The sequence below is a fragment of the Chelonoidis abingdonii genome, chromosome 8 (genome assembly GCF_003597395.2).
Source record: "Chelonoidis abingdonii isolate Lonesome George chromosome 8, CheloAbing_2.0, whole genome shotgun sequence".
In the NCBI taxonomy this organism is placed as follows: Eukaryota; Metazoa; Chordata; order Testudines; family Testudinidae; genus Chelonoidis; species Chelonoidis abingdonii.
The window spans coordinates 51,482,979-51,505,754 of NC_133776.1; the positions used below are offsets into that span (position 1 = coordinate 51,482,979).

Below are 22,776 nucleotides of genomic sequence, written 5' to 3' on the forward strand. Positions count from 1 at the left end.
AATGTTCTCCCTCCAACTGAATCTGTGTTAATCCTTGTTTTTCTTTAGTTTTCCATGTTGAGCTTCATTTTCAGTCTTTCTCTGGGGAAGTAGTAAGACTGGTGTGTGTAATAGGAGAAGAAATTCCTGCATATCCACAATCCTGTGCTGGATTTTAAACTCCTGACTTTTGAGTTCATGAGGCTGTTCAGGCCCAAGGTTACAGCACCTCCAATTTTGAACTAAGCTTTTATACTTCATCTGTCACTTTAGTTTCTGAGTCATGTTCCTTCTTCCAAAAGTAGTAGTATGGAAGAAGCATCTGACTTCTGTTAGAAACAGAAGCTTTGGAGAAGGTTCTTAAGAAAAGTGTAACTCCAGGAACCTAGCTTTCCTATTTATTTTGAAATAAGTGATATTAACACTGTACTCAACTTCAGAGAACCAACTGGAACTGGGAATACTAGTTTCAGTATTCTGTTTATACTCACTTAAGAACTTGGCTTTCACAGGCCCTGCAGATACCTGTGTCATAGTCTAATTAGGAAGACTCAAGTTTTCTCAGATTGTAGTATGGCAATTTGTATTCAGGTCCATTGTGAGTAGGGCATTTCCCAGAATATTCAGACATTTGATAGAGCCAGTTGTAGCTCCAATTAGTATGCTGGTTAAGGAAAAAGGATCCACATGCATTCTTGAGTCCAGAATTTTCTAGTGTCCTCAGCAGCTTACCAAGTAAGCAAGAGGACTTGTGCAGAGACGTGGCTTTTGACATTCTACAGACTTAACACATTTGGAAGTACTGATTGATGTGGTCAAAGGATACTCTTTTAAAAAAGTACTGAAGCCTGAAGATGTGATTGTTAGAGCCCTGGCAAATCTGTGAATATCTGCTTTATATCCCTATGCATGGATGTGGATATCCATGGACCACTTTTGTGGATTGGATGTGGATACAAATTTTGTATCAATGGTGGTGATGGCATCAAGATGAAAATAACATGAGACCTCTTCCAAAGTTTGCCCCGTGATTGGTCATATTGGAAAACAAGCTTTCAGTTTTGGTAGTTGAGAGGCCCTTTATCTCTGGCAGGATGTGCAGAGCACCTTTAAAGAGATCACCATTTTATGTCTGTTCCAGGGGGTACTTAACAAGAAAAGAGCCTGGCCAGCTGGGGCATGAGCTTATCAGACATCAATAGGGGGCTTGATGGTTAGAACTGTTTGCTTATCAGCTGTATAATAGGCATGCATCTGGTAGTGTTTCCACACTTCTCTGTGAGCTTCAAGTTCTTAGTATTCAATGCACCAATAGAATAGATCGGCCAGGAAGGTATTACAAGGATCAGTGGTTTTTCTGTTGGAATGTGATGTTATCCTGACCTAGACTGAGCAGAGAATCCTCTTGCTGGAGAGGACATTGTGTATCAAAGGAAAATCATTGTGGAGATTGTTCAGGCTCCCTCTCCCTGATCTACAGACAGCTGAATACCTATATAGCGAGGCCTTGTCTATAGGAGAATTTAACTGGTTTAATGTAGTGTAAATTTAAACCAGTGCAAAAGGCTAAGGTGGCAATCCATTAATTCAAACCAGTATTATTTTGTTATATCTTGGGTTGTGTAGGAATTGATTTAGGTTATTTTGAAATAAAGCCACTTTAAACCAAATAAAGCATGCCTATATGGAGGTCTGCATTAGTCTAACCAAAGCAGGTTAAAGATCACACTTTAAATTGTAACTTTCTCACGTAGTCAAGGCCCTGAAGTTTTCGGAGTGAGCATCAAATTTTCCTTCTTACTTGAGGGAAGAACCTCATCCCTGTGGGTAATGAAGAGCTGATGCATGCACACTCGTAGAGATGGCCTAAGCAGCTTCTGTATGTTTTCCAGTTTGCTCAACCAGAAGATTCTACAAAGGTTGAAGTCTGTGGATGAAACGCTAATAATCCCAAAAGTAGTAGTGACAGAAATTCCAAAGTTTCATTAAGTTGCCAGTAAGAAGGCAGTCTGCCTGCTGTTTTGAGAAGCATTTATGATACAGTAACTCCTTACTTAATGTAGTTATGCTCCTGAAAAATGTGATTTTAAGCAAATCTAATTTCCCCATAAGAATTGATGTAAGGCAGGGGTAAGATTCCAGGGAAATTTTTTTTGTCAGACAGAAGGCATTATATACATTTTAAACAAGCAATTTAAAACTTATAACAATTTTAAAGATACAATTTAATACAATCATCATTGCTGAGTATGAAGTAATGGGAGGTGCCTCTGGCTTAACCCACACAGGCACAGCCCACTGGCACGGCAGACAAGGAGCATGAAGGTGCCATAGGCTAGGAGAAGCATGTTTCTCAGCAGTAGCTTCCTCTACTGTGCAAGCACCAGGGCTGGGGGGGGCTCAACCCTTGGCCTACCCACTCCAGCCTTTCCCCCAAGCCCCCACCCTTAACCCACCTCTTCCCCTCTCCACCTCCTACCCCTTTTCTCCACACACCTGTGTCCTCGCTCCTCCACCCTCCCTCCCCTGCCTGTGGCCATCAGCTGGTTTGTAGTGTTCAGGAGGGAGGAGGGGAAGAGCAAGCACTCAGTGTGCAGGTTCTCCCCTCTCCCTTGCCTCCTGCCCGTGGCAATCAGCTGGTTTGCGGTGTTGAGGAGGTGAGGGAGAGGGGAGCCTGCATGCAGAGTCCTCACTCCACCACCCCTCTGCTTCCTGAGCACCGCTGCGGGCGGGAGGAAGGGGGGATCAGAGGGAAGGTGCTGATCCATGGGTCTGCTGGTGGCCGAGAGGTGCTGGAGAAGTGGTATGTAGGGGAGCTGATAACAGGGCTACTAGCTGTGGACAAAGCTGGCAGCCAAACGACTAGTGGAGCGTTGCACAATTTTAAACGAGCACGTTCTATAATGGAGCAGGGGCATAAGATCGAAACAATGTTAAGCAAGAGGACATAAGTGGGGAGTTACTGTATGTTGACTATTAATCTTGCTGCATGGTTACTAAGAGGCAAAAGATGAAATCCTTCAAGGCAAATTTAGAATGTCATTGCTCTGTTGGCATCCAAAAACAGAATAACTACTAAAGCGACAGAGGTCTGTGCTGGTGGGTTTAAACTCCGAGGCTTGAAAGAGGAAGTAAGGGATTAGCTGCACGCAATTTGTTTTAAAAAAGCAATATAGCAAAACGGTCTCACTGTTTATAAACTGTGACAAGAAATCTGTTTAGGTTGCAAAGTCAAGCATTCAAAAATTAGGAAACGTCAACTTGCTAGAGGGGAGGGCACTTTACCAAAAGTCTCTCTTGGTAGTTGTCTTTTCTTCTGGAGAGAGACCCTGCATGGAGCCCCTTAGTTCTATAGCTAGTTTTTGTTCTTGATCAGTGCTTCGCTTCTTGTTTTTACATGGTACATGTGCACATCAGGAGCAGAATGTAGTATGCACAGCATAGGCAGTGCTGCTACAGTGGAAGAAGGGTGAAAAGCTATGAATTAGAGTTGGGCAATGGAGATTAAATGAGGGAGGGAGAAACACACTTAACCATTATTGTACTGTACATCTGGAGTGCAGTATTAATCTCTTTGCAATTAACAAATGAAAATTTGACTTCTTTTTTACAGCATTAAGTTGTATGTCCCAACCAACTGCCCTCCACACTGATTGGAAAAAAGGGTATGAAAAGGACAGGGCCTGAACTTACGTACGTATATGTAAGGGTTGTTCCACGAATATAAAGCCTGGCTTTATTGTACAGTTATTAAAGAAAATAAGATGTTGCAGTGATGAGCTTTGATGGGCACTGTCCTGTCAAAGCAGGAGGGACACTAATGTTGGCTTACTGGGGGTGCTGGCTTCTACATCTGGATTGTCTAAATTTAAAATCCTGATCCAGTTTTTTAAGCTTGCATTTCAAAGGCATTTTACTGCTTCCTCCGTCAAGCCAGTGATAAAGGTTAAATTGTGACAGTGAAAGATAGGTGATATCTAGTGTCTTTTTGGGGGGTACGGGGTGGGAAGTAAACTCAGGGTTCCTGCTTTCTGCTCTTTGCTCACTGGCTATTGTTACTCCTGTAACTATCAGAGGAGTGAAGTTCTGGAACAGCCTTCCAAGGGGAGCAGTGGGGACCAAAAAAACTGGTTTCAAAACTGGACAGGATGATATGATTGCCTACAATGACAGATAGCCAATTCATCTGTGATTGTTCTTACCAAATAACTTCAATGGCCAGAGCTAGGATATCGCATGGGTAGGTCTCTGAATTACTACAGAGAATTCTTTTCCAGGTGTCTGGCTGGTGGGTCTTGCCAATATACTCAGGGTCTAACTGATTGCCATATATGGGGTCAGGAAGGAATTTTTGCCCAACTCAGACTGGCAGAGACGCTGGGCTTTTTTACCTTCCTCTGTAGTAGCTTGCTGGCTTGAACTAGAGCAGGGGTTCTCAAACTTCATTGCACCGTGGCCCCTATTTGACGACAAAAAATACTACATGACTCCCAGGAGGGAGGACCGAAGCCTGAGTCTACTCAGGCTCCACTGTCCCAGGCACGGGGGCCAAAGGCCAAGCCCCACCGCTCTGGGGTTTGGGGGGCCAAAGCTCAAACCCAAGGGCTTCAGCCCCAGGTGGGGAACCTGTAACCTGAGCCCCATCACTCAAGGTTGAAACCCTTGGGCTTTGACCTTGGGTCGTGGGTCTCGAACTTTGGCTTCAGCTGTGGCCTTGGGCCACAGCAAGTCTAAAGCCAGCACTGGAAACCCCATTAAAATGGGGTCATGATCCACTTTGGGGTCCCAGTCCACAGTTTGAGAACCCCTGAACTTGAGTAAATGGTGGATTCTCTAATTTAAACTCTTAAATCAAAATTTGAGGGCTTTGGTAATAGACCCATAATCTCTGACTGAGTTACTGGAGTGGGTGGGTGAGGTTCTGCAGCCCATGATGTGCAGGAAGTCGGACTGGACTCATGATGGTCTCTTCTGGCCTTAAAGTCGGAATCTATGCTTGAAAATTTCTGACTTTCTTCTTCAGGCCTGGTCTATGCTACAAAGTTAGGTTGACTTAACTACATTGGTTGAAGCTGTGAAAAATGTGATTAAGCCAACCTAAGTCCCATTGTAGACACCGCTAGGTTGATGGAAGAATTTTCTGATTGACCTCGCTACTGCTTTTCAGAGAGGCGGACTTACTTCTGAGACAGAAGAACCTCTTCCGTTGCTGTAATGAGTGTCTACACTAGAAATGATATCACCTTTGCTCTTGTAGCATTGACAACTCTCAGAAGTTACACTCAAACTGTTGAAGGGAAAGGGACAGATAGTAGTGCTCAGTGATCAGAGTCTGATTTGGCACACAACTGATCCCTAATAATGGACAAAATCTCAAGATGACAATCACCCAACTGTTGAATACCCTGTGAAAACTAGAGGGAAAATTAACTTGAACAGAAGAGCTAATACTTGAATCCTCTTACCCTTAAGTTAAATATTTGACAACTGTGAACATTGTACAGTGAATATAGCATAGAAAAGCCCTTTTACTTGAGGGTATGGCTATACCACAACACAGCTGCAGCACAGCAGTGTAGACACAATAATGATAGAAGGGGTTTTGTCACTGTGGTGAATCCACTCACCTGAGAGGTGGTAGCTAGGTCGAGAGAATTCTTCTGTCGCCCTAGCGGTGTCTATATTCCTGCTTATGTGAGCTTAACTGTGTGTCTCAGAAGCAGGACCAGTGCTTGCATTTAGGCGGCTTAGGCAATCGCCTAGGGCACCAACATTATTAGGGGGTGGCATTTTGCCGGAGGGTGCGGCAGGTGGCTCCGGTGGAGCTGCCACAGTTATGCCTGTGGAGGGTCTGCTGGTCCGCGGCTCCGGTGGAGCTGCCGCAGTCGTGCCTGCGGATGGTTGGCTGCTCGTGCGGCTGCAGTGGACCTCCCGCAGGCACGACTGCGGCAGCTCCACCGGAGCCGCGGGAGCAGCCGACCGTCCGCAGGCAGGACTGCGGAGCTGAGGGACCAGCGCATGGGGTGGCGAAATGGCCGTGCGCCTAGGGCGCTCAAACCCCTAGCGCCGGTCCTGCTCAGAAGTGTGAATCTTCATACCCCTTAGTGATATTGCTAGGTCAGTCTAAGTTTTAGGTGTGGACCAGACCTTAACTGATGATGCTCTGTCTGCTGGGAAATGTACTGTCAGCTTTCATTAAAGGGGTGAACTGACTTTGCTCACTTGCTAAAATTGAGCTGTTAACACACAAGGATACTTTGGACCTCTGTCCTACTCCAGCTATGTATGACCTACCAGGCTATAGAAAATGCATTGAATAGAATGATACTTTAAAGTAGCAGACTTTGCTTAAAAATCCTCTGCTTTCACATATTCAATATTTATATTATGGACCAAAAAATATACTTATCTTCATTCATGTCTTATGCACAGTTACTGGATCTATATTGACTATTTGACAGTCCTGTCTACATGTGAGTTGGGATGGCCAAGTGTAAGGGCAGAGGCCTGGAACTTGAATGTTGGGTTCAAGACCTTGCTTCACCATGTGCTTCCTGCGAAACCTGGGCTGAGTCATTTACTTTCTCAGTTTCTTTCGGCGTCTTGTTCCCCATCTGAAAAATTGGGTTAATAGCACTTCCTTATCTAACTGTGGTTGTGATTAAAGAGTGTGAGGTGCTCAGATACAAGTCATATGTGGCCTATGACCGAATAGCCTACCCTCTTAAAGGCAGTAGTGCCTTGAGGTTAGCCCATTCCATCACATGGGGTGGCCTCTTTAGGATTTTGAAGTGACCAAGACAGGCACACACGTGGATGTATGCATCCAATGAAGTGGGTATTCACCCATGAAAGCTCATGCTCCAAAATGTCTGTTAGTCTATAAGGTGCCAAAGGATTCTTTGCTGCTTTTGCAGATCCAGACTGACATGGCTACCCCTCTGATACTTGACATGGATGTAGGAGATGTTGATAGAGAGGAAGCAGTACCAAGTACTTGAAAGGAAATCTGTTACTTTGTTTTTAAGGGTATAGGGCTTGGGAGCCTTGCAGAGAGAACAAGTCAAGGCTTCCTTCTTACACAGACAGTTGGGGATGAGCTGGGAGAAGAGGACCAGCAATAAATGCCTCTTCCTTCATAGCAGGGCAGACACCAGCAGGAGAAGACTGGCCCGCAGAACCCTCTGAGCCTGAGGACTAATTGGGGGAGGTGGAAGAGTTCAGCTGAGGGAGAAGCTGGCTAAGGCCCTACAACTGGCTAACTTCTATCCTAGCTCAAAGAAGGAGAGCTAGGGCTCCTGGGTTAATGAGAAGAAATAGTAACTGCCTGAACTACTCTGCTCTAGGAGGAGGGATGGGGTTCCTTTTTAAGGAAACTCAGAGGTGAAAGGTAACCCAGAAGGCTTGGGGAATAGGGACCAGCAGGCAGGTTTCAGAGACCCTGATTGCCAGAACCACTTTGGGGCTTTTTGTCAGGATTTGTTATCCCAAAAGGATAAAAAGGATTGAACTCAGCGAGCCACTTGGAGGCTGAGCTGCTTGAACCCTGGGAGAGCCAGAAAACACTGGGGAGGTGCCACACTCAGACAGCAGGGAGTGCTACAGGGCAGTCATACCCTGTCACAGGTCCTTGTAAGTAACTAGGAAAAATAGGTAGTGGAGGTGAATTAGTCCGTAGTTCAGGGATTGGCAACCTTTGGCACGTGGCCCGCCAGGGTAAGCCCTCTGGCAGGCTGGGCCAGTTTCTTTACCTGCTGCGTCTGCAGGTTCGGCCGATCGCAGCTCCTACTGGCCGCGGTTTGCTGCTCCAGGCCAATGGGAGCTGTGGGAAGCAGCTTGGGCCAAGGGATGTGCTGGCCACCCTTCCCACAGCCCCATTGGCCTGAAATGGTGTACAATGGCCACTGGGAGCTGCAATTGGCCGAGCCTGTGGATGCGGCAGGTAAAGAAACTGGCCCAGCCTGCCAGGGGGCTTACTGTGGTTGGCCGAGTGCCAAAGGTTGCTGAGCCCTGCCCTAGATGGAGCTTGGGAGGAGTGAAGAGGGGACAGTAGTGTATTAAAGTTGTTCATTTGATTACTTTGCCACCTTCTGATCTGATCCCCTTACTTGACAGGTTAATTTAAGAAGTTTAGGTCAAGTATGATGGCAGTACACTTATGATAAAGGATCAAAAATTTATAAGAACAAACAAGCTGAAGCCATACTTTTAACTTGGTCAGGCTATCTTCCCCTTTTCTTGTGGCTTTGGAGCTCTAACATGATACTCAGTTCAAGGGCGCATCTGACTTTTTCAGAAAGCGCTGAGTGCCCACCCTCTGAGAATCAGACTCCTTCAGAGTGTCTCAAGTAGAGTGTCAAAAAATTGCAGCACCCAAACAATGGATTAATAAAGATGGCAATTGAATGGTGGGGTTTAATCATTGCTGCTTGTTGCATCCTTAACTGCATGTTTATTGACTATTAACTCCTGGCTCACCATATTATCTTCAGACTTATCTGTAAAGCACATAGCAAACTAGCATTGCATAAGAAAGGAATAGGAAACACAGGAGAGATGTTTTACCCAGAATGGAACTAATGAGACAGCAAGTGATATCAGGACCTCACACTGACTGAGATAAGCTATTTCAGCAATAGTACAGCTTTGCTGGTACTACCATGTCACAAGACTTTTGTAGCCATAGCTATGTTGGTCACAAATCACACCCGTGACAGACACAGCTAGCAAAAGATTGTAATATAGGCCAGTGGTTCTCAGCTAGGGGTCCAGGGCTACAAGCAGGTTTCAGGGGGTCTGCCAAGCAGGACCAGCATTGGACTCACTGGGGCCCAGGGCAGAAAGCCTAAGCCATGCTGTGCAGGGTTGAAGACCTGGGCCCTGAGCCCTGCTGCCTGGGGTTGAAGCAGAAGCCTGAGCAACTTAGCTTCATGGGGGTCCTTGTGGCATGGGGCACCAGCCAGTCTCCCTGCTTGCAACCTTTAATGCCGGCCCTGGCTTTTATATGCAGAAAACAGTTGCTGTGGCACAGGTGAGCTGTGGAGTTTTTATGGCATGTTGAGGGGGGGCCTCAGAAAGAAAAAGGTTGAGAACCCCTGGTATAGACCTGAAATGGAAGTAGGGAGCCATTGAACATGAACTTTAAGATCTAACTTTGCATTCTTGAAGTCATGCAAAAGTTTTTGTAAAGAACCGGTTTTGTCATTTTGAAGCAGAGCATCTTGTGTATCTGTGACTGACTTTAGGAAACTGGTGCATGAAAACAGTTACTTCATGGGCATAGCAACAAGTATAACTTAAATGTTTGAGTTGGAGTGTAGTGGCTTCCCCCACTTATATTCTAATCAGCATTCTATTTAACTCATTTAATATAGATCATGAAGTGATTTTTAGAGTCTTAATCCTGTGTACAAACATCTGTTTAACCCTAATTGTATTAAGGCTGACAGAACTATTTCCGGTTTTTTTTTGTTTTTGTTTTTGTTTTTTGAGGAAGGAGACAAACTTTACCCATGCATGCATTGCATTCTGCAGCTAGTAATAAACTTAAATGAACTCTGTACAATTACATTACCTAAATGTGAGCATCTTTCTGCCTTTGCCAGTGTGTGTTACTGGATGCATATGGGGCATGTTCTATAAGGTGCCTATATGAAGTCATGTGTGTGAGTACATGGGGAACTCTTTGGGACCCTTCCTAGTATGTGCACAGATTACGTGGTGGTCAGTTCTGCAATGGCTACAGCCTTATGGGACTTTAATAGATTCCTATATGGAAGTCTATATACAGTCTTGAGGGCTGGCTGTAAAGAGATGCCCTGGGAGCAGGTAAACTAATATGGGTTGTATTTGGAGACTGTAAGGGAGGGGACTCATTTAGAACATTTGTCTGTTGTTATAAATAACTCTTTGGTCTGTTCTTTCCTCAGCATTCAGTCATCTGTGGAGGACCCTAACCAGAGGCAAGCAAAAAGACAGAGATTAGGTATTGAATTAGTACTTATCTCACTACTTGTGTAACGTGTGGTGGTTGGTTTTTTAAAGACTAGATCTTTCTCATGTACACAGGAGACCAGAACTTTTGTTTGTATATTTATGAACGTTGAAATAACCTGCATGGTTTTTAAAACCGCTCCTCCTCCTTACCTGCTCCTTCTAGAAAGGGACTCTAGTTCACGGATGGGCAACCTATGGCATGCGTGCCAAAGGCGGCACGTGAACTGATTTTCAGTGGCATTCAGTGCTTGGGTCCTGGCCACTGGTCCAGGGGGCTCTGCATTTTAATTTAATTTTAAATGAAGCTTCTTAAACATTTTAAAAACCTTATTTACTTTACATACAGCAATAGTTTAGTTATATATTATAGAGTTATAGAAAGAGACCTTCTAAAAATGTTCAAATATATTACTGGCACACAAAACCTTAAATTAGAGTGAATAAATGAAGACTAGGCACACCACTTCTGAAAGGTTGCTGACCCCTGCTCTAGTTGTATAGATGTCCACAAGAGGGGATCATCAGGAGCTAATGGGGCTAAGTCCCACCCATGTTACATCTGCAAGTGGCTGATTTACTGGAGGGTGCTGTACTCCATGCTGCCACTGTGGCGGGGAGAGAAGTCTGTGGTGCTGCAGTACACAAAGTGCCACTAGACTTCTGGCCTGAGCGCACAAACTTCAGGAAGCGCAGGGAGGAGGCATAGAGGCTAGAGCAGGGCATAAAACTTTGATGCATTTCAAATCCCAATCATATGCTCCTTGCTGTCACTGTTCTTCATTTCCTGACTCTGAAACAAATAGCATTTGTTTTTAACTGAGTGGGAAAGAATTCTGAGCTGCATGTGGTGAGGGGTGTCTGAGCCTAAGGGGATTTGGGAAGGGATTCTGAGCTGTTGAGAGGCAAGACAGTTTTCTTTCTAGCGGAGAGAGTTTGGATGTTTTGGAGCTGGTTGCAGGGAGCCGATGGAGTTGGGAAGTTTCTGAGTTGGGAGCTGGAAAGGCTAGGTTGAGTTCCTGGAGAAAACGTTATACATTCAACATGAGCTGGCGGGGAGGAGGCGGTACAGTTAGATTACAAGAGGAGAGGTTGGGACTAGGAGGGCGTAGCAAAGCTGTTACGAATGGATACACGCTGTCCTTGACAATGAAGTGTTCCATTTCTCCCAAAAAAGGTGAAGGAATGGGGAGAAAGAAGAGGACACTCTCCTATTTTTGCCTTGCACTTTCTCACTAACCTCCATTAGGTCTCACCAAAATACTTCCCTGTGGTGCCCTTAATACTGACTCATTTTTCAATTAGTCTGCACCCTAGCCTGCATGCAGTCTGCAGCTCCACCACTTTTTAGGCATCACCTAACTACTCAGCAATCTCTTGTCTGAAAAGATGAAGATGTGGACACTGAAGTCCTTTCTGCTTAAGGTCTACTTCACAGCACAAGTACTGATGAAAACTAAGATCTATCTTTAGTTAGTTTGCCTGACAAAGGACATTGCTGTTCTCTCTGAGAATATGGGCTGTCACTTAGTGGCAGTGGTATCCATAAGTTAATGCATTTTTGAGGGTTGGAGAGAGCCCTGGGGGAAACCAAAATTATGACAGGGTCTTTTTTTGTTCCACCACAACTACCCCTCACTTTGAACAGTGTACAAGTCTCCGTAAACAGAGCAAATTGGTATCTAGCAATTTTAACTAGTATCTGTGAACAATACATAACATGAAACTTCTATGGTTAAATATCATACTCCTATTTTCAGATAAATACTGACCTCCAGAGTATTACTTAATTTCTGACATTAAAAAAACACCCTGTTCTGCTAGAGGATACGGAGCCAAAAATAACTGCAAACCTTGAGACTACCATCAGGCTGGCTGCGTGTTGCTTTTGTATTTTCAATAGTACAAAGTCTTTGAAAAGCTTGTCTTCTAGAGTTTAAGGGATTACTGTTTTCCCAACCAGTCAAGTATACCTGTAAATAAAGCCTGAAAAGGTTGATAATGTTGTGAATAACCTGAAGTGTAAACTATTGCATGCAATGATACTGTAGCTGAGAGTACTTGAATTTAAAAAGTGAAAAAATCCTTCTGTAGACCAAATGTCTTATGGTCGTCTTGTTTTTTTGTGGTGTTTTTTTAAGATTATGTTATTGCTAAATTGACGAAGACTGTACAAGGAGTTGCCAATCTAATTAAACTGCCATCCCAGCTGACCAGTAGATATCTGAAGACATCCGTTTGTAATGGAGCTCAAAGTGCCGAATCTATGGATGAGGTTAGTGGGATTCTGGGCGTAAGATTGTTTCTAGCTGTAATGTTTGAATACATACAACACAAAATAAATGAATGGGAACAGTCTCCTTAGTGACTGTGTAGAGTTGGGTTTGGTCAAAGGTCATAAGGGCTAGTGGTGGTCTGTTACTTTTAAAATCATAGGTGTTGCCTCATTCAAGTTTGAATCCTCCATCGGAGCACTTGTTGAGACTGAACTTCTGCTGTTTTACTCTTGGACATCTTTACCGTATTTTAAATTTACATATTGTACCATCTGTTCTAGTCTCCTACAAATTGTGTTGTGATTTTGCTCTCAAGCTTGTTGTATTTGAAGAGTCCACATGCCTCATGTCCTGGTAACTAATATGAATAAGTATTTCCTGAATAAGTGGCCCTACTAGATACACTAGCTACAAGTATGTAAGTGTACACAACTGGTATTTAGGTGCAAAGTGTACAAAAGCTCCCCTCCACAGTAACTCCTCACTTAACGTTGTAGTTATGTTCCTGAAAAATGCGACTTTAAGAGAAATGATCCCAATTTCCCCAAAAGAATGAATGTAAATGGTGGGGTGGCAGGTTTGGGTTCCAGGGAAAAATTTTTTTGCCATACAGTACTATAGTTGGGAGGTGCCCACGCCTTACCCTACAGAGGCACAGCCCACTGGCGCTGGAGTCAATGAGGCAGGCAAGGAGGCTGAAGGTGCTGTAGACTAGGAGAAACACATTGCGCCACAGCAAGGGCAGCTTCCCCTACTCTGCAAGCACCAGGGGCAGGGGAGTCAATCCTCGGCCCACCCATTCCCCCCCTTCCCACAAGCTGCTGCTGCTGCTTCTCTCTCTCCTCCCCCCTTACTCCACATGCCATGTGCTTGTTCCTCTTCCCTCCAACTCCCACTCCTGCCCCTGGCAATCAGCTGACTTGAAGGATTCAGGAAGGAGGGGGGAGGAGTGAGGACACGGCAGGCAGGCTCCCTCTGCCTCCTGAACACAGCAAGGCAGCTGATTGCCGCAGGCAGGGGGAAGGTGTGCTGTGTCCTTGCTCCTCCCCCCTCCCTCCTGCCCCTGGCAATCAGCTGCCTTGCGATGTTCAGGAGGAGCGAGGACTCCGCACGCAGGCTCCTCCTACCCGTGGCTAGGGTGACTAGACAGTAAGTGTGAAAAATTGGAATGGGGTTGGAGGTAATAGGAGTCTATATAAGAAACAGTCCCAAAAATCAGCGCTGTCCCTATAAAATCGGGACATCTGGTCACCCTACTTTCAGCAATCAACTGGTTTGCATCGGTCGGGAGGCAGGGGAGCCTGCGTGCTGAGTCCTTGCTCGTGTTCAGGAGGGAGGGGGGAGGAGCAAGGACTTGGCACGCAGCCTCCACTTCCCTCCCGAATGATGCAAACCAGCTGATTGCCACGGGTGAGGCAGGGGGAGGAGGGGGAAGATGCTGATCCGCAGGGTCTGCTGGTGGGGGGAAGGCGCTGTGGTGGTGTAGGGGAGCTGATAGGGGGATGCCAGCTGATGACAAAGCAGGCAGCCAAATGGCTTCTAGTGAAGCACTGCACAACTTTAAATGGAGTATGTTCTGTAATTGAGCAGGGACGTAAGATTGAAACAACGTTAAGCGAGAGGATGTTAAGTGGGGAGTTACTGTACTTAGCTTGCATGTCTGTGAGCTGGACTCTTAGATTGCTAGGTTGGACAACCTGATTTATAATCTTCTGCCTTATCAGCGCCAGTGGGGCAATCCAAAGAGACTTGGGATGTTCTAGTCTGTCTTCTAAATAGCATGTAAATTTGCTAGTTTACACTGTCATAAACAGATAGCTAAGGGTTAATGTCTCTTTTACCTGTAAAGGGTTAACAAACAGGGAACCAAACACCTGACCAGGGGACCAATCAAGAAACAAGATACTTTCAGATCTCAAAGGGAAGGAAGCCTTTGTTTGTGGTTTTGGGGTTTGGCTTAGTTCTCTCTGGGTCCTGGAGAGGACTAGATGTGAAACCAGGTTTCTGCCAATCTCCCTGTTACAGTTTCTTATCTATTCAGAATAGTGAGTAAGTAAAGGCGGTTATAGTCTTTTTAATTGTTTTGCTGTATTTGCAACTGTGTATCTGGCTGGTGGAGTTTTTATGTGTAGTTTGCTGGAAATATTTTAAATTGTATTTTTCCTGGATAAGACTGTTTATCCATTGGTTATAAGCTAAAAGACCCTGTAATATTTCATCTTGATTAGAGACAATTTTTATATTTTTTTTCTTTCTTTTTTTATTAATAGTTTGCTTTTTAAGACCTGTTTGATTTTTTTTCCTAGTTAAGGCTCAAGGGGATTGAGTCTGTACTCACCAGGGCACTGGTGGGAGGAAGAAGACAGGGGGAAGGGAAAACTTGCTCTCTGTGTTTCTCTCTCTCTCCGGGAGAAGGGTGAGGGGGAGAGAAACCTGATCTCTCTGTATTGTGTTTCAGATAGTTGAAGCACAGTATCTCCTGGTGTACCCAGGCAGGAACGATCTGGGAGGAGGTAAAGAGGCGGGGAAGGGAAGTGGGTTATTTCCCTTTGTTGTGAGACTCAAGGAATCTGAGTCTTGGGGTCCCCAGGGAAGGTTTTGGGGAGACCAGAGTTCATCGGGCACTCAGAGTCCTGATTGGTGGCAGCGCTACAGGATCTAAGCTGGTAATTAAGCTTAGAGGATTCGTGCTGGTACCTCATATTTGAACTCTAAGGTTCAGATGGAGGAATTATACTTATGACATGGCGGCAGTGCGTGGGATAAGAATCTAAAAGCCAGTAGGAATAATATTTTTCTTTTTTTCTGCTAGCTGCTTGTAAGCAGAGAGAACAAAGCCAAACCACAAACAAAGGCTTCCTTCCCTTTGAGATTTGAAAGTATCTTGTTTCCTGATTGGTCCCCTGGTCAGGTGTTTGGTTCCCTGTTTGTTAACCCTTTACAGGTAAAAGAGATATTAACCGTTAGCTATCTGTTTATGACATACACAAACAGTTTTGTTTTCAAGGAACAAGCTGCTGGTTTTAGGAAGACGTTTTTGTCTTGGAGACAATTGAGAGGAATTAAAATTAAAGAACTGAGTTCTATCCTTTATGTGAAGACTACTCTAAAGATTGTTCACTTGCTGTAATTCTAAGCCTTTCAAGGATCAGAAAACCTTTATTCAAGAGTATTTATTATGTGGTAGTACCTCGGGGATGAGTGTAAAGTCAGTGGAGTTTTTGCTCCAAACTCATTTAAGTGGGATTTTTAAAAAGGTGCACATGTGGTGTCTATGGGAGCTAAAGGTGTGTGTGTGTGTTTTTTTTTGTTTTTTTTTTTTTTTTTAAAAAGACAGTTTGTAGAAACTGCAGAGACCTATGTTATGCCAAGATCCAAACCAGTCAGTCTGGGTCACTGAATGAATAGCCTGGTTTAACTCTATTTTGAGTGAGTAGCCTGTGAGGTTGCTTTGATCCACATCCAAATTGCATTTAAATGGTTCCTTGTTCTTTTTAAGACTTTTTCAAATTCTTCTGATTCTTCGACTGACAGACTGACAGACTCTGCACCTGGAATAGAAGTGCTGCAGCTGGGTAAGACTGACAGAAAGCCACTGCTTTTTCTTCCTTCCTCTTTCCCCCTCCCCCCATCTGCTAAAATGCCCAGCACATGGTAAACAGCAGCATTAATACTTCCCACTTGTATAATGCCTCTTGTGTAAGACTTTTAAAGTGCTTTATAATTCTGAATTGGTAAGAGCAGTACCTCTAAAATCTACAGGATGAACTCTTGCTTTCTTTCCTGCTTCCTTCCATTGCCGCTGACATTGTATAGGTATTTTTGTTGCAGCCATTTCAGCATTAAGTGTTACAGCCTTCTCTTATGATGTGAATCATTCCTGATGGCTGTGCCATTAGTGTAAAGTGTGCCTGGAAAGCTTCCTAAGCAGTCTTATGTAATATATGATGAACTTGAAATAGAAAAACACTAGTCTAATGGAGCAGTTTCTAGTCAGACAAGTGACTTCTTTTGTTGAAGTGGCTGCTGAAAAAGACAAACAATGCCCTAGTGTGATACTTAAAATCTTTTAAGTAAGTTTATATGGTGGCATAACACATCTAAACTAAAATGCACTTGTTTTTCGTGAGGCTTTTGTAAATACAAACTTCTAAGACTCTATCACTCCCCTCTCACAATTACTAATGTCTGATACTTTTTTTCATAGATCAGAAAATATCTTGTGGCGCTAGCGTTTGTCCCAGTAAAGAGACAGTACCTGTTTCTTGCAGGACTGTGCCTTGCCTGAGGTAAAATTCTTGTGGCTCTCTTATCCTCCTGTCACCCCAAAATTTTTAATCCGTTTATATGTAGTAGTGCTTGGCTTTTTCCAAATGTGGAGTATTACCGGGCACTCCGCTGAACTGCACTGTTGTCTCCTATCAATGTATTAAACTGTTAAACTTGTACAGCTCGACGCTAAGAAGTAATAAAACTAGTCTGAAAGGAAAGATTTGAGTAATAAGTATGTAAAGGAATCTGTGAAGCTGGCTTGTCAGCAGTGAGTTCATCTTTAGGAGGAAAAATGTACATCAGACCCTTCGGGCAGGAGGGAAATTGCACACACAAACAAGACCTAGGGCGGCTGAGAGAGAGCCTGGGGAGGCAGAGCAAAGAGGTCTGTGGGAACCTTGCAAAGGCCAGAGGTGGCTGGGTGGAGAAGTGGGATCTGGAAGTGTGAAGAGGGAGGGGAAGTTGGGATTTGTCAGCTCTTGGGACAAAGAAATGAGGGAACTTTGAAGAGGCAAATAAAAAGGGGATGTCTGGGGACAAAAGATTGGAGGCTTTCAGAGTTGGAAGTTTTGGGAGAAGAGTGCATGGAATCTGCAGGAGTGGAGATAGGAGGAATTTGCCGGGGTGTGGAATAGTATCTTGTTGGAGAGAGGTTTTAATTACAAGAAAATTGGGAAACTTGGTGTAAATTATCCAAGATATAATAAAGGATGGGAGTCACCTGGTTTTTGCATGAGGTGATCTGTTTAGATGACACTACTGGAACACTCATGATGTCGTCTTCTCCAAGGTTTTAGAGATGGCAATAATTGGAAGGAAATGGGCCAGGATACTGTGTAATACTGCTGTTTGCCTCCCACCCCAAAACGAGGTTGAATAGTGTCCTTGCTGCACTCCTATATAAGATGATGCTAGTTCTACGGTACTGATCCCCATGTTACACTATAGTGTCCCTGGAAGGAGGAGGAACCATGTGAGTAGGCCCCAAGCCAGTACTGAAGCTGATGATATCCATGCTCAAATGGACTGAGAGTCTTCTGAATTGGTTCAGGATTTTGACTACGATGGGCTTGTCTCAGCTAGTGGCTCTCAACTCTTTCAGCTGCATGAGCTGCAGTCTGGTCATAGTATTTAGTGCTAAAGAGGAAGCTGTGCTGCTTTTAAGATGGTTTGCTATAGGAAGTTTAAACTGTGAGTTGGATTAGTGCTCCTAGCTTTTAAACTGAAACGCTCCCCAGAAAGCAGAGGGGAGCAGAGTATCAGCATGAAAACCTTTAATGGTAAAGAGGAAAATTCCTAAGGCAGCTATTGTGAACGTGGGGTGTGGGTGGAGACTCCACCAATTATGTGACTAGAGCTCTCTTCTGTGAAGTGTCAGCTGTATGGCATACTTGTAACTGTATCACCCAAAATACCTCAGTGGCGTATTGGAACATGACTTTGGGTAGTTGATGTTTTCAGTCATACTGTAATGGGGTTTAATGAAAGAAGCATATAAGAAAATTAAAGATACAGGGCCATCTCAAGAAGTAGGAAGCAGTGTTTTTGGGGGGAAGGCATGGCAAAAGAGAAAACATGATCTGGTAGAGCTTGCAGTTCCTGGAGCACCTCGTTTAGCCTGAAGTGTGTGCATGTAATTGAGCTTAAAATGGTATGTTGTAAACAGTCTAGTCAGTGTGCATCTCTTAGTCATTGTGAGAGAGATTTCTTGGATTTCTCTATCAAGTGGTGGTTTAACCTGATTTTTCCACCTGACTGAAAGGCATTCAGAACATGCATACATCCTTATGAGGCTTAAGTCTCTGCCCTCAGCAATGTATGTATCTTCAAAAATATTGAGATGTAATTTGACTCAAGAAGGTTTAGGTTTTAGTGGTTAATAGTGTAATTGCTCTTCTTAACAGAAACCTCTGCAACACAAGGATGAGTAGCAAACACCAAAGCAAATCCATTCCAGAAGGTTCTTTTTCATGGGGATTGCCTGGTCAGGAGAACATGGCAGAAGCCACCACTTCAGATGCTGGCAGGCTGGTGAGGAGGGCTCACTGTACGGTGGAAGAGGTGAGTCCAGATAGACAGCTTTTGAAATAGGGTCAATTCATTGTTGTCACTTCTGGGTTTATATAATGGGGAGACCTCTGAGTATTGAGATGGCAAGATGTGAAATTGTATACAGTGCAAATGGTTTTTGAAGCATAGTCCTGAGGTGAGAAAATGCCTTGCAGTGAGACTTAAAGCTCCATCTATTTGGCTGATTAAAAACATGATGGAGAGGTGATTTCAAAGTAGAAGTATCTTTATGGGGGAAAACACTAGGTACTAAAAGGCTCTTCAGTGGAGAAAAGCATAACACGAACCAAAGGCTGGAAAACGAAGCCAAACAAAGTCAAATTAGAACTAATTCAGAAACATTTTAAGTCAGGGCAATTAACTATGGGAACAAACCACCATGGAAAGTTGGGGATTCTCCATCTCTTAATGTCTTCAGATCCAGTCTGAATGCCTTTCTGGAAGATGCTTTTGCCAAACAAGTCATTGGGCTCAATGCAGGGGTAATTGGGTAAAACGTGATGTGGCCTGTGATGTATGGGAGGTCAGACTGATGGTCCCTTCTGGCATTAAATATCACTTTTCATAGCATCTTTGGGGTTAGAGCTCACCAAAAGTGGATTCCGCTTTCTCTCAACTCCAGTGAACGTGGCAGTTCCACAACTGGAAATGGTAATGAGGGTGTATATATGTGTTTATCATTGACTTACCTGCATGTAAATGTGATAAGGATGAAAATTATACTCCTTGCTATAATGACCATGAGCCCATTTTCAGCTTAACAGCAGCTTTGGTCATGTAATTCCTGCTTAAATAGGGCTAAAGATAAACTTCATGCGCTGTAACAACTTTGTAGTGTGCATTAAATTACAAACTTCACTTTTTCATGCTAGTGGTTTTAATGTGGCTTTTTTTCCTCTCAGGGTGTACAAAGAGAAGAGAGAGAAAAGTACAAACTACTGTTGGAACTAGTAAAGGAAAAATATCCTAGAAACTACTCCACTCCCATAGCTACAAACCACTGCAAGTAATTTCACGTTATATTCCAGCCTTTTTACTAGTAACAGTGACTCCTTTTGTGAGGCAAGGAGGGACATCAGGTCACTCTCTTTTAATGGGCACTCTGGTGGTTGTCACTGGAAACATTTGATGAGTTTGTTGCAGTCAACAAAATTCTGTTGATATGATCCAGGACAGATGCTTGGGAACAGACCTTTTAAACATTTTGAAATGCATGCAGTTGCGGATACTAAAGTTTTCTCTGTGGCCTTTTTTTTTTTTTTTTTTAATAAATAAAAGACCAACCCAAAATATTCAGCCGAAGTGTAGAAAAGGTGAAGAATCACAAATTGCTGTGAGTGTCTTTCTCCTCCTCCTACCTCTTTTCTACTTCCCATGTTGTATCTGCACTAGGAAACTTCCTGCTCCTTTTTGGGCATAAGTGCTTCCAGTGATATAACTTCTACTATGAAATCCTATAAAGTGCTATACCACAGTATTATTGGATTTGGGGACTTATTTTCCCTTCCACTGAATGTTTTTTACGAATCTTATGCTGCTGATGTGGAATGGACATAGGCTGTGAAGAAGCTAATTTTTTGTCTTAACACAGCCTGTTCTGAGGCCTAACTATAGTTTAATGAATACGTGATCTCTTCTGACTTCATAAGAAATTGTCACTTTATAGTTTTTGCAATAATCTTTCAATCTGTGGTAAGGCTGAAAGACCATGGCAATCATGCATACAGACCTGAAGTTCTTGAAGGTGACCTGCAAAGGCAGGAAAACTTGTCCATGCCTCTGTGTTGTATGAAGACCTTGAAAGGTCTTTAAAGAAGTTCCTCTTCTGAACAGAAATTCAGGTTTTGTCTACCTGTTCTTCTTGGATGCTGAGGCTGTCTGTGAGCTAAGGGTTTGTCTAAACACGAGCTAGTATACTAGTATAAAACAGGGACAGGAAGTTTTAGTGCAGATACAACACAGGAAGCAGAAAAGAGGTAGGAGGAGGAGACAGACACCCACAGCAATTTGCGATTCTTCACCTTTTGTACACTTCTGAATACTTCGGGTTTTGTTTTATACCAGTATAGTTAAGTGAAGGTGGTGCATATCCTAGTGTGGACACATTTATAAAGGTTTGTTTGTGCTTAGACCAGTATAGCTGCTTTTCCTTATGAGGGAAAATTAGCTATATCCGTCCAAGTACACTTTATACCCTCATAACTGCATCTACACTAGGACGTGGTTCTACTTTAACAAATTAGTAAAAACTCAAGGAGTACCTTAATGCTCTAGAACTTGGACTTCTCTAAGATCATAGTAACAAATCCAAACTTCCTTCTTTTGCTGTTGGAGAAATTAATATGTATATTGTACAGACAACGGCAAATTAAAAGAAAATAATTGTTTGATTAGTTCTGATGTATTTAAACGATGCAGAAAACAGTATTTCAAATGATATAATGGAGTACTTAATTCCTGTTCTCTGGACCTTTAACTTCACCAAGTGAGCAGGCCACTGGAGATGGTCAGAAGTCTCTCTCCTTTTTTTTGAGACCTTTAGCTTAGGGTATGTCTAAACTTAAACTGCTACAATGTCACAGCTGCAGTGCTTGCTCTGCAGACATTGTCTACAGCTGATGGGAGAACAGGGCATGATGAAAACATCTTGTCATACAAAATGAAACAGAATGGCTACTCAATAAAATTAATACTAAGCCTGTTTAAAAGAGATACTATTTCACATACTATGTAAAAAGTATGTGGAATTTTCTGTCAGAATCAAATTCTGTTTCCCCCCCCCCCCCCTTCTTAAAGAGTGGACATTCACTCTTGACATAGTGAAAAGTAATATGCATCAGGATGTAAACATTGCACAATTGACTAGTTGCTTTTTTCCTTTTTTTGTGTGTGTGTAAGCACTGCTGGAGCTGGAATATTTCCATTAATGCATCAATTGGCCAATTCTGGTTTACCAAATTCTGTTGCTTTAACAGTGATCACTTCTAGCATTCTGTACCACATGGTTGTGTAGGAGCTATAATCCATTCCTTTAGAGGATTGCATACAGTGGTGACAAATAGGATATGTATGGGTTCCTTTGAAAGAAATTCTGACACTTTTCTACTTTTTTTTTCTAAATCTGTACCAAAGTTCTCAAGGTTGCCTCAAGGGGCCAGTGAAGACTGGTGGCCACATGGAAGAAAAATATGGAATGAGAATGCGTCCATTTGTTACACTAAGGAATGGTGAGTGTGTATGTGTGTATCACATACATATATTGCAGTAAGTGCAGATAGACATAATCAAGGTGGGCTTATTCTCCTCAATGAGTCTCTTGCAAACTTAACTCCGCATTCATTTAATAGTGAAGTTGCAAAGGTTGAGACCGATACCTTAATTGTGCTTTTCTGCATGTATTAAGTTTAATTATATCAGACTTGTCTATATGCAGTACATTAGCCGTTAATAGTCCCATCATGTCATATATAAATACATGTAAAAATATGGAAGCATCCATGTCAGAAAGTTGTTACACCTCTGTTTGCTATTACTATAAAAGTTGTTACTTCTGTTTATCTGTCTTCCTGTACAGAACAGCTTGTCTAACGAGTTGGAAGACATAATGCTTAATTTTAAGGCCCTTGTACTATGCCGGGTGGGCCAATTAAAATTATTGCTTTAGGAAGGGTTGGTGGGATATTGCCCAGGCTGTACTCAGTAAGGGTGGTGAAACGCTGACCTCCACTGAGGAGATCATCAAGAGGTGGAAGAAGCACTTTAAGGACCTCTTCAACTCAATGGAACAAGATTAGTAGTGGCAGTTGAGTCCTGGAGATTATCCATCAGGGATACTCCATACAGTTTCTCTCTTCCTTTCTTCACAACCCCCCTTTCCGGTTGTCATCCTGGGACCCACTCACTAATTGATTCCTGCCTCAGTACCTAGAGAGAGAGTTCTACTCCCCATATTTCCTAATTCTCCCCCCGGCCTCCCCTCAAAAAAGATGGATGGCGGAGACCCATCCTGGACTTTCAACAACTCAACGTCTTTATCAGCTGACATTCAGGATCATTATTCAGCAAGGGATGTGGTTTGTGGCTCTTGTCGTGAAGGACCTATATTTCCATTTGATGTTCACCCATCCCACAAGAAGTTCTTATGTTTCCTGGTGGGAGAGGAACACTACCAGTTTTGGCTCCTCCC

The 22,776-nt window shown here is 43.4% G+C and overlaps 1 protein-coding gene across 2 annotated transcripts in view; it reads left to right on the forward strand.

Annotated features, from left to right (window-relative positions):
* SENP2 (SUMO specific peptidase 2) overlaps positions 1-22,776 on the forward strand; it is a 43,703-nt gene that overhangs the window by 2,321 nt on the left and 18,606 nt on the right. The window contains exons 2-9 of one of the 2 annotated variants that reach the window (XM_032763611.2): positions 3,593-3,672; positions 9,909-9,964; positions 12,114-12,247; positions 15,748-15,823; positions 16,456-16,537; positions 18,425-18,581; positions 19,493-19,596; positions 21,723-21,817. In XM_032763611.2, the coding sequence (XP_032619502.1) occupies positions 3,647-3,672; positions 9,909-9,964; positions 12,114-12,247; positions 15,748-15,823; positions 16,456-16,537; positions 18,425-18,581; positions 19,493-19,596; positions 21,723-21,817 (730 nt within the window). In that variant the 5' untranslated portion in view covers positions 3,593-3,646. The remainder of the gene's footprint in view (positions 1-3,592; positions 3,673-9,908; positions 9,965-12,113; positions 12,248-15,747; positions 15,824-16,455; positions 16,538-18,424; positions 18,582-19,492; positions 19,597-21,722; positions 21,818-22,776) is intronic. The other variant, XM_032763610.2, reaches the window with a different exon arrangement.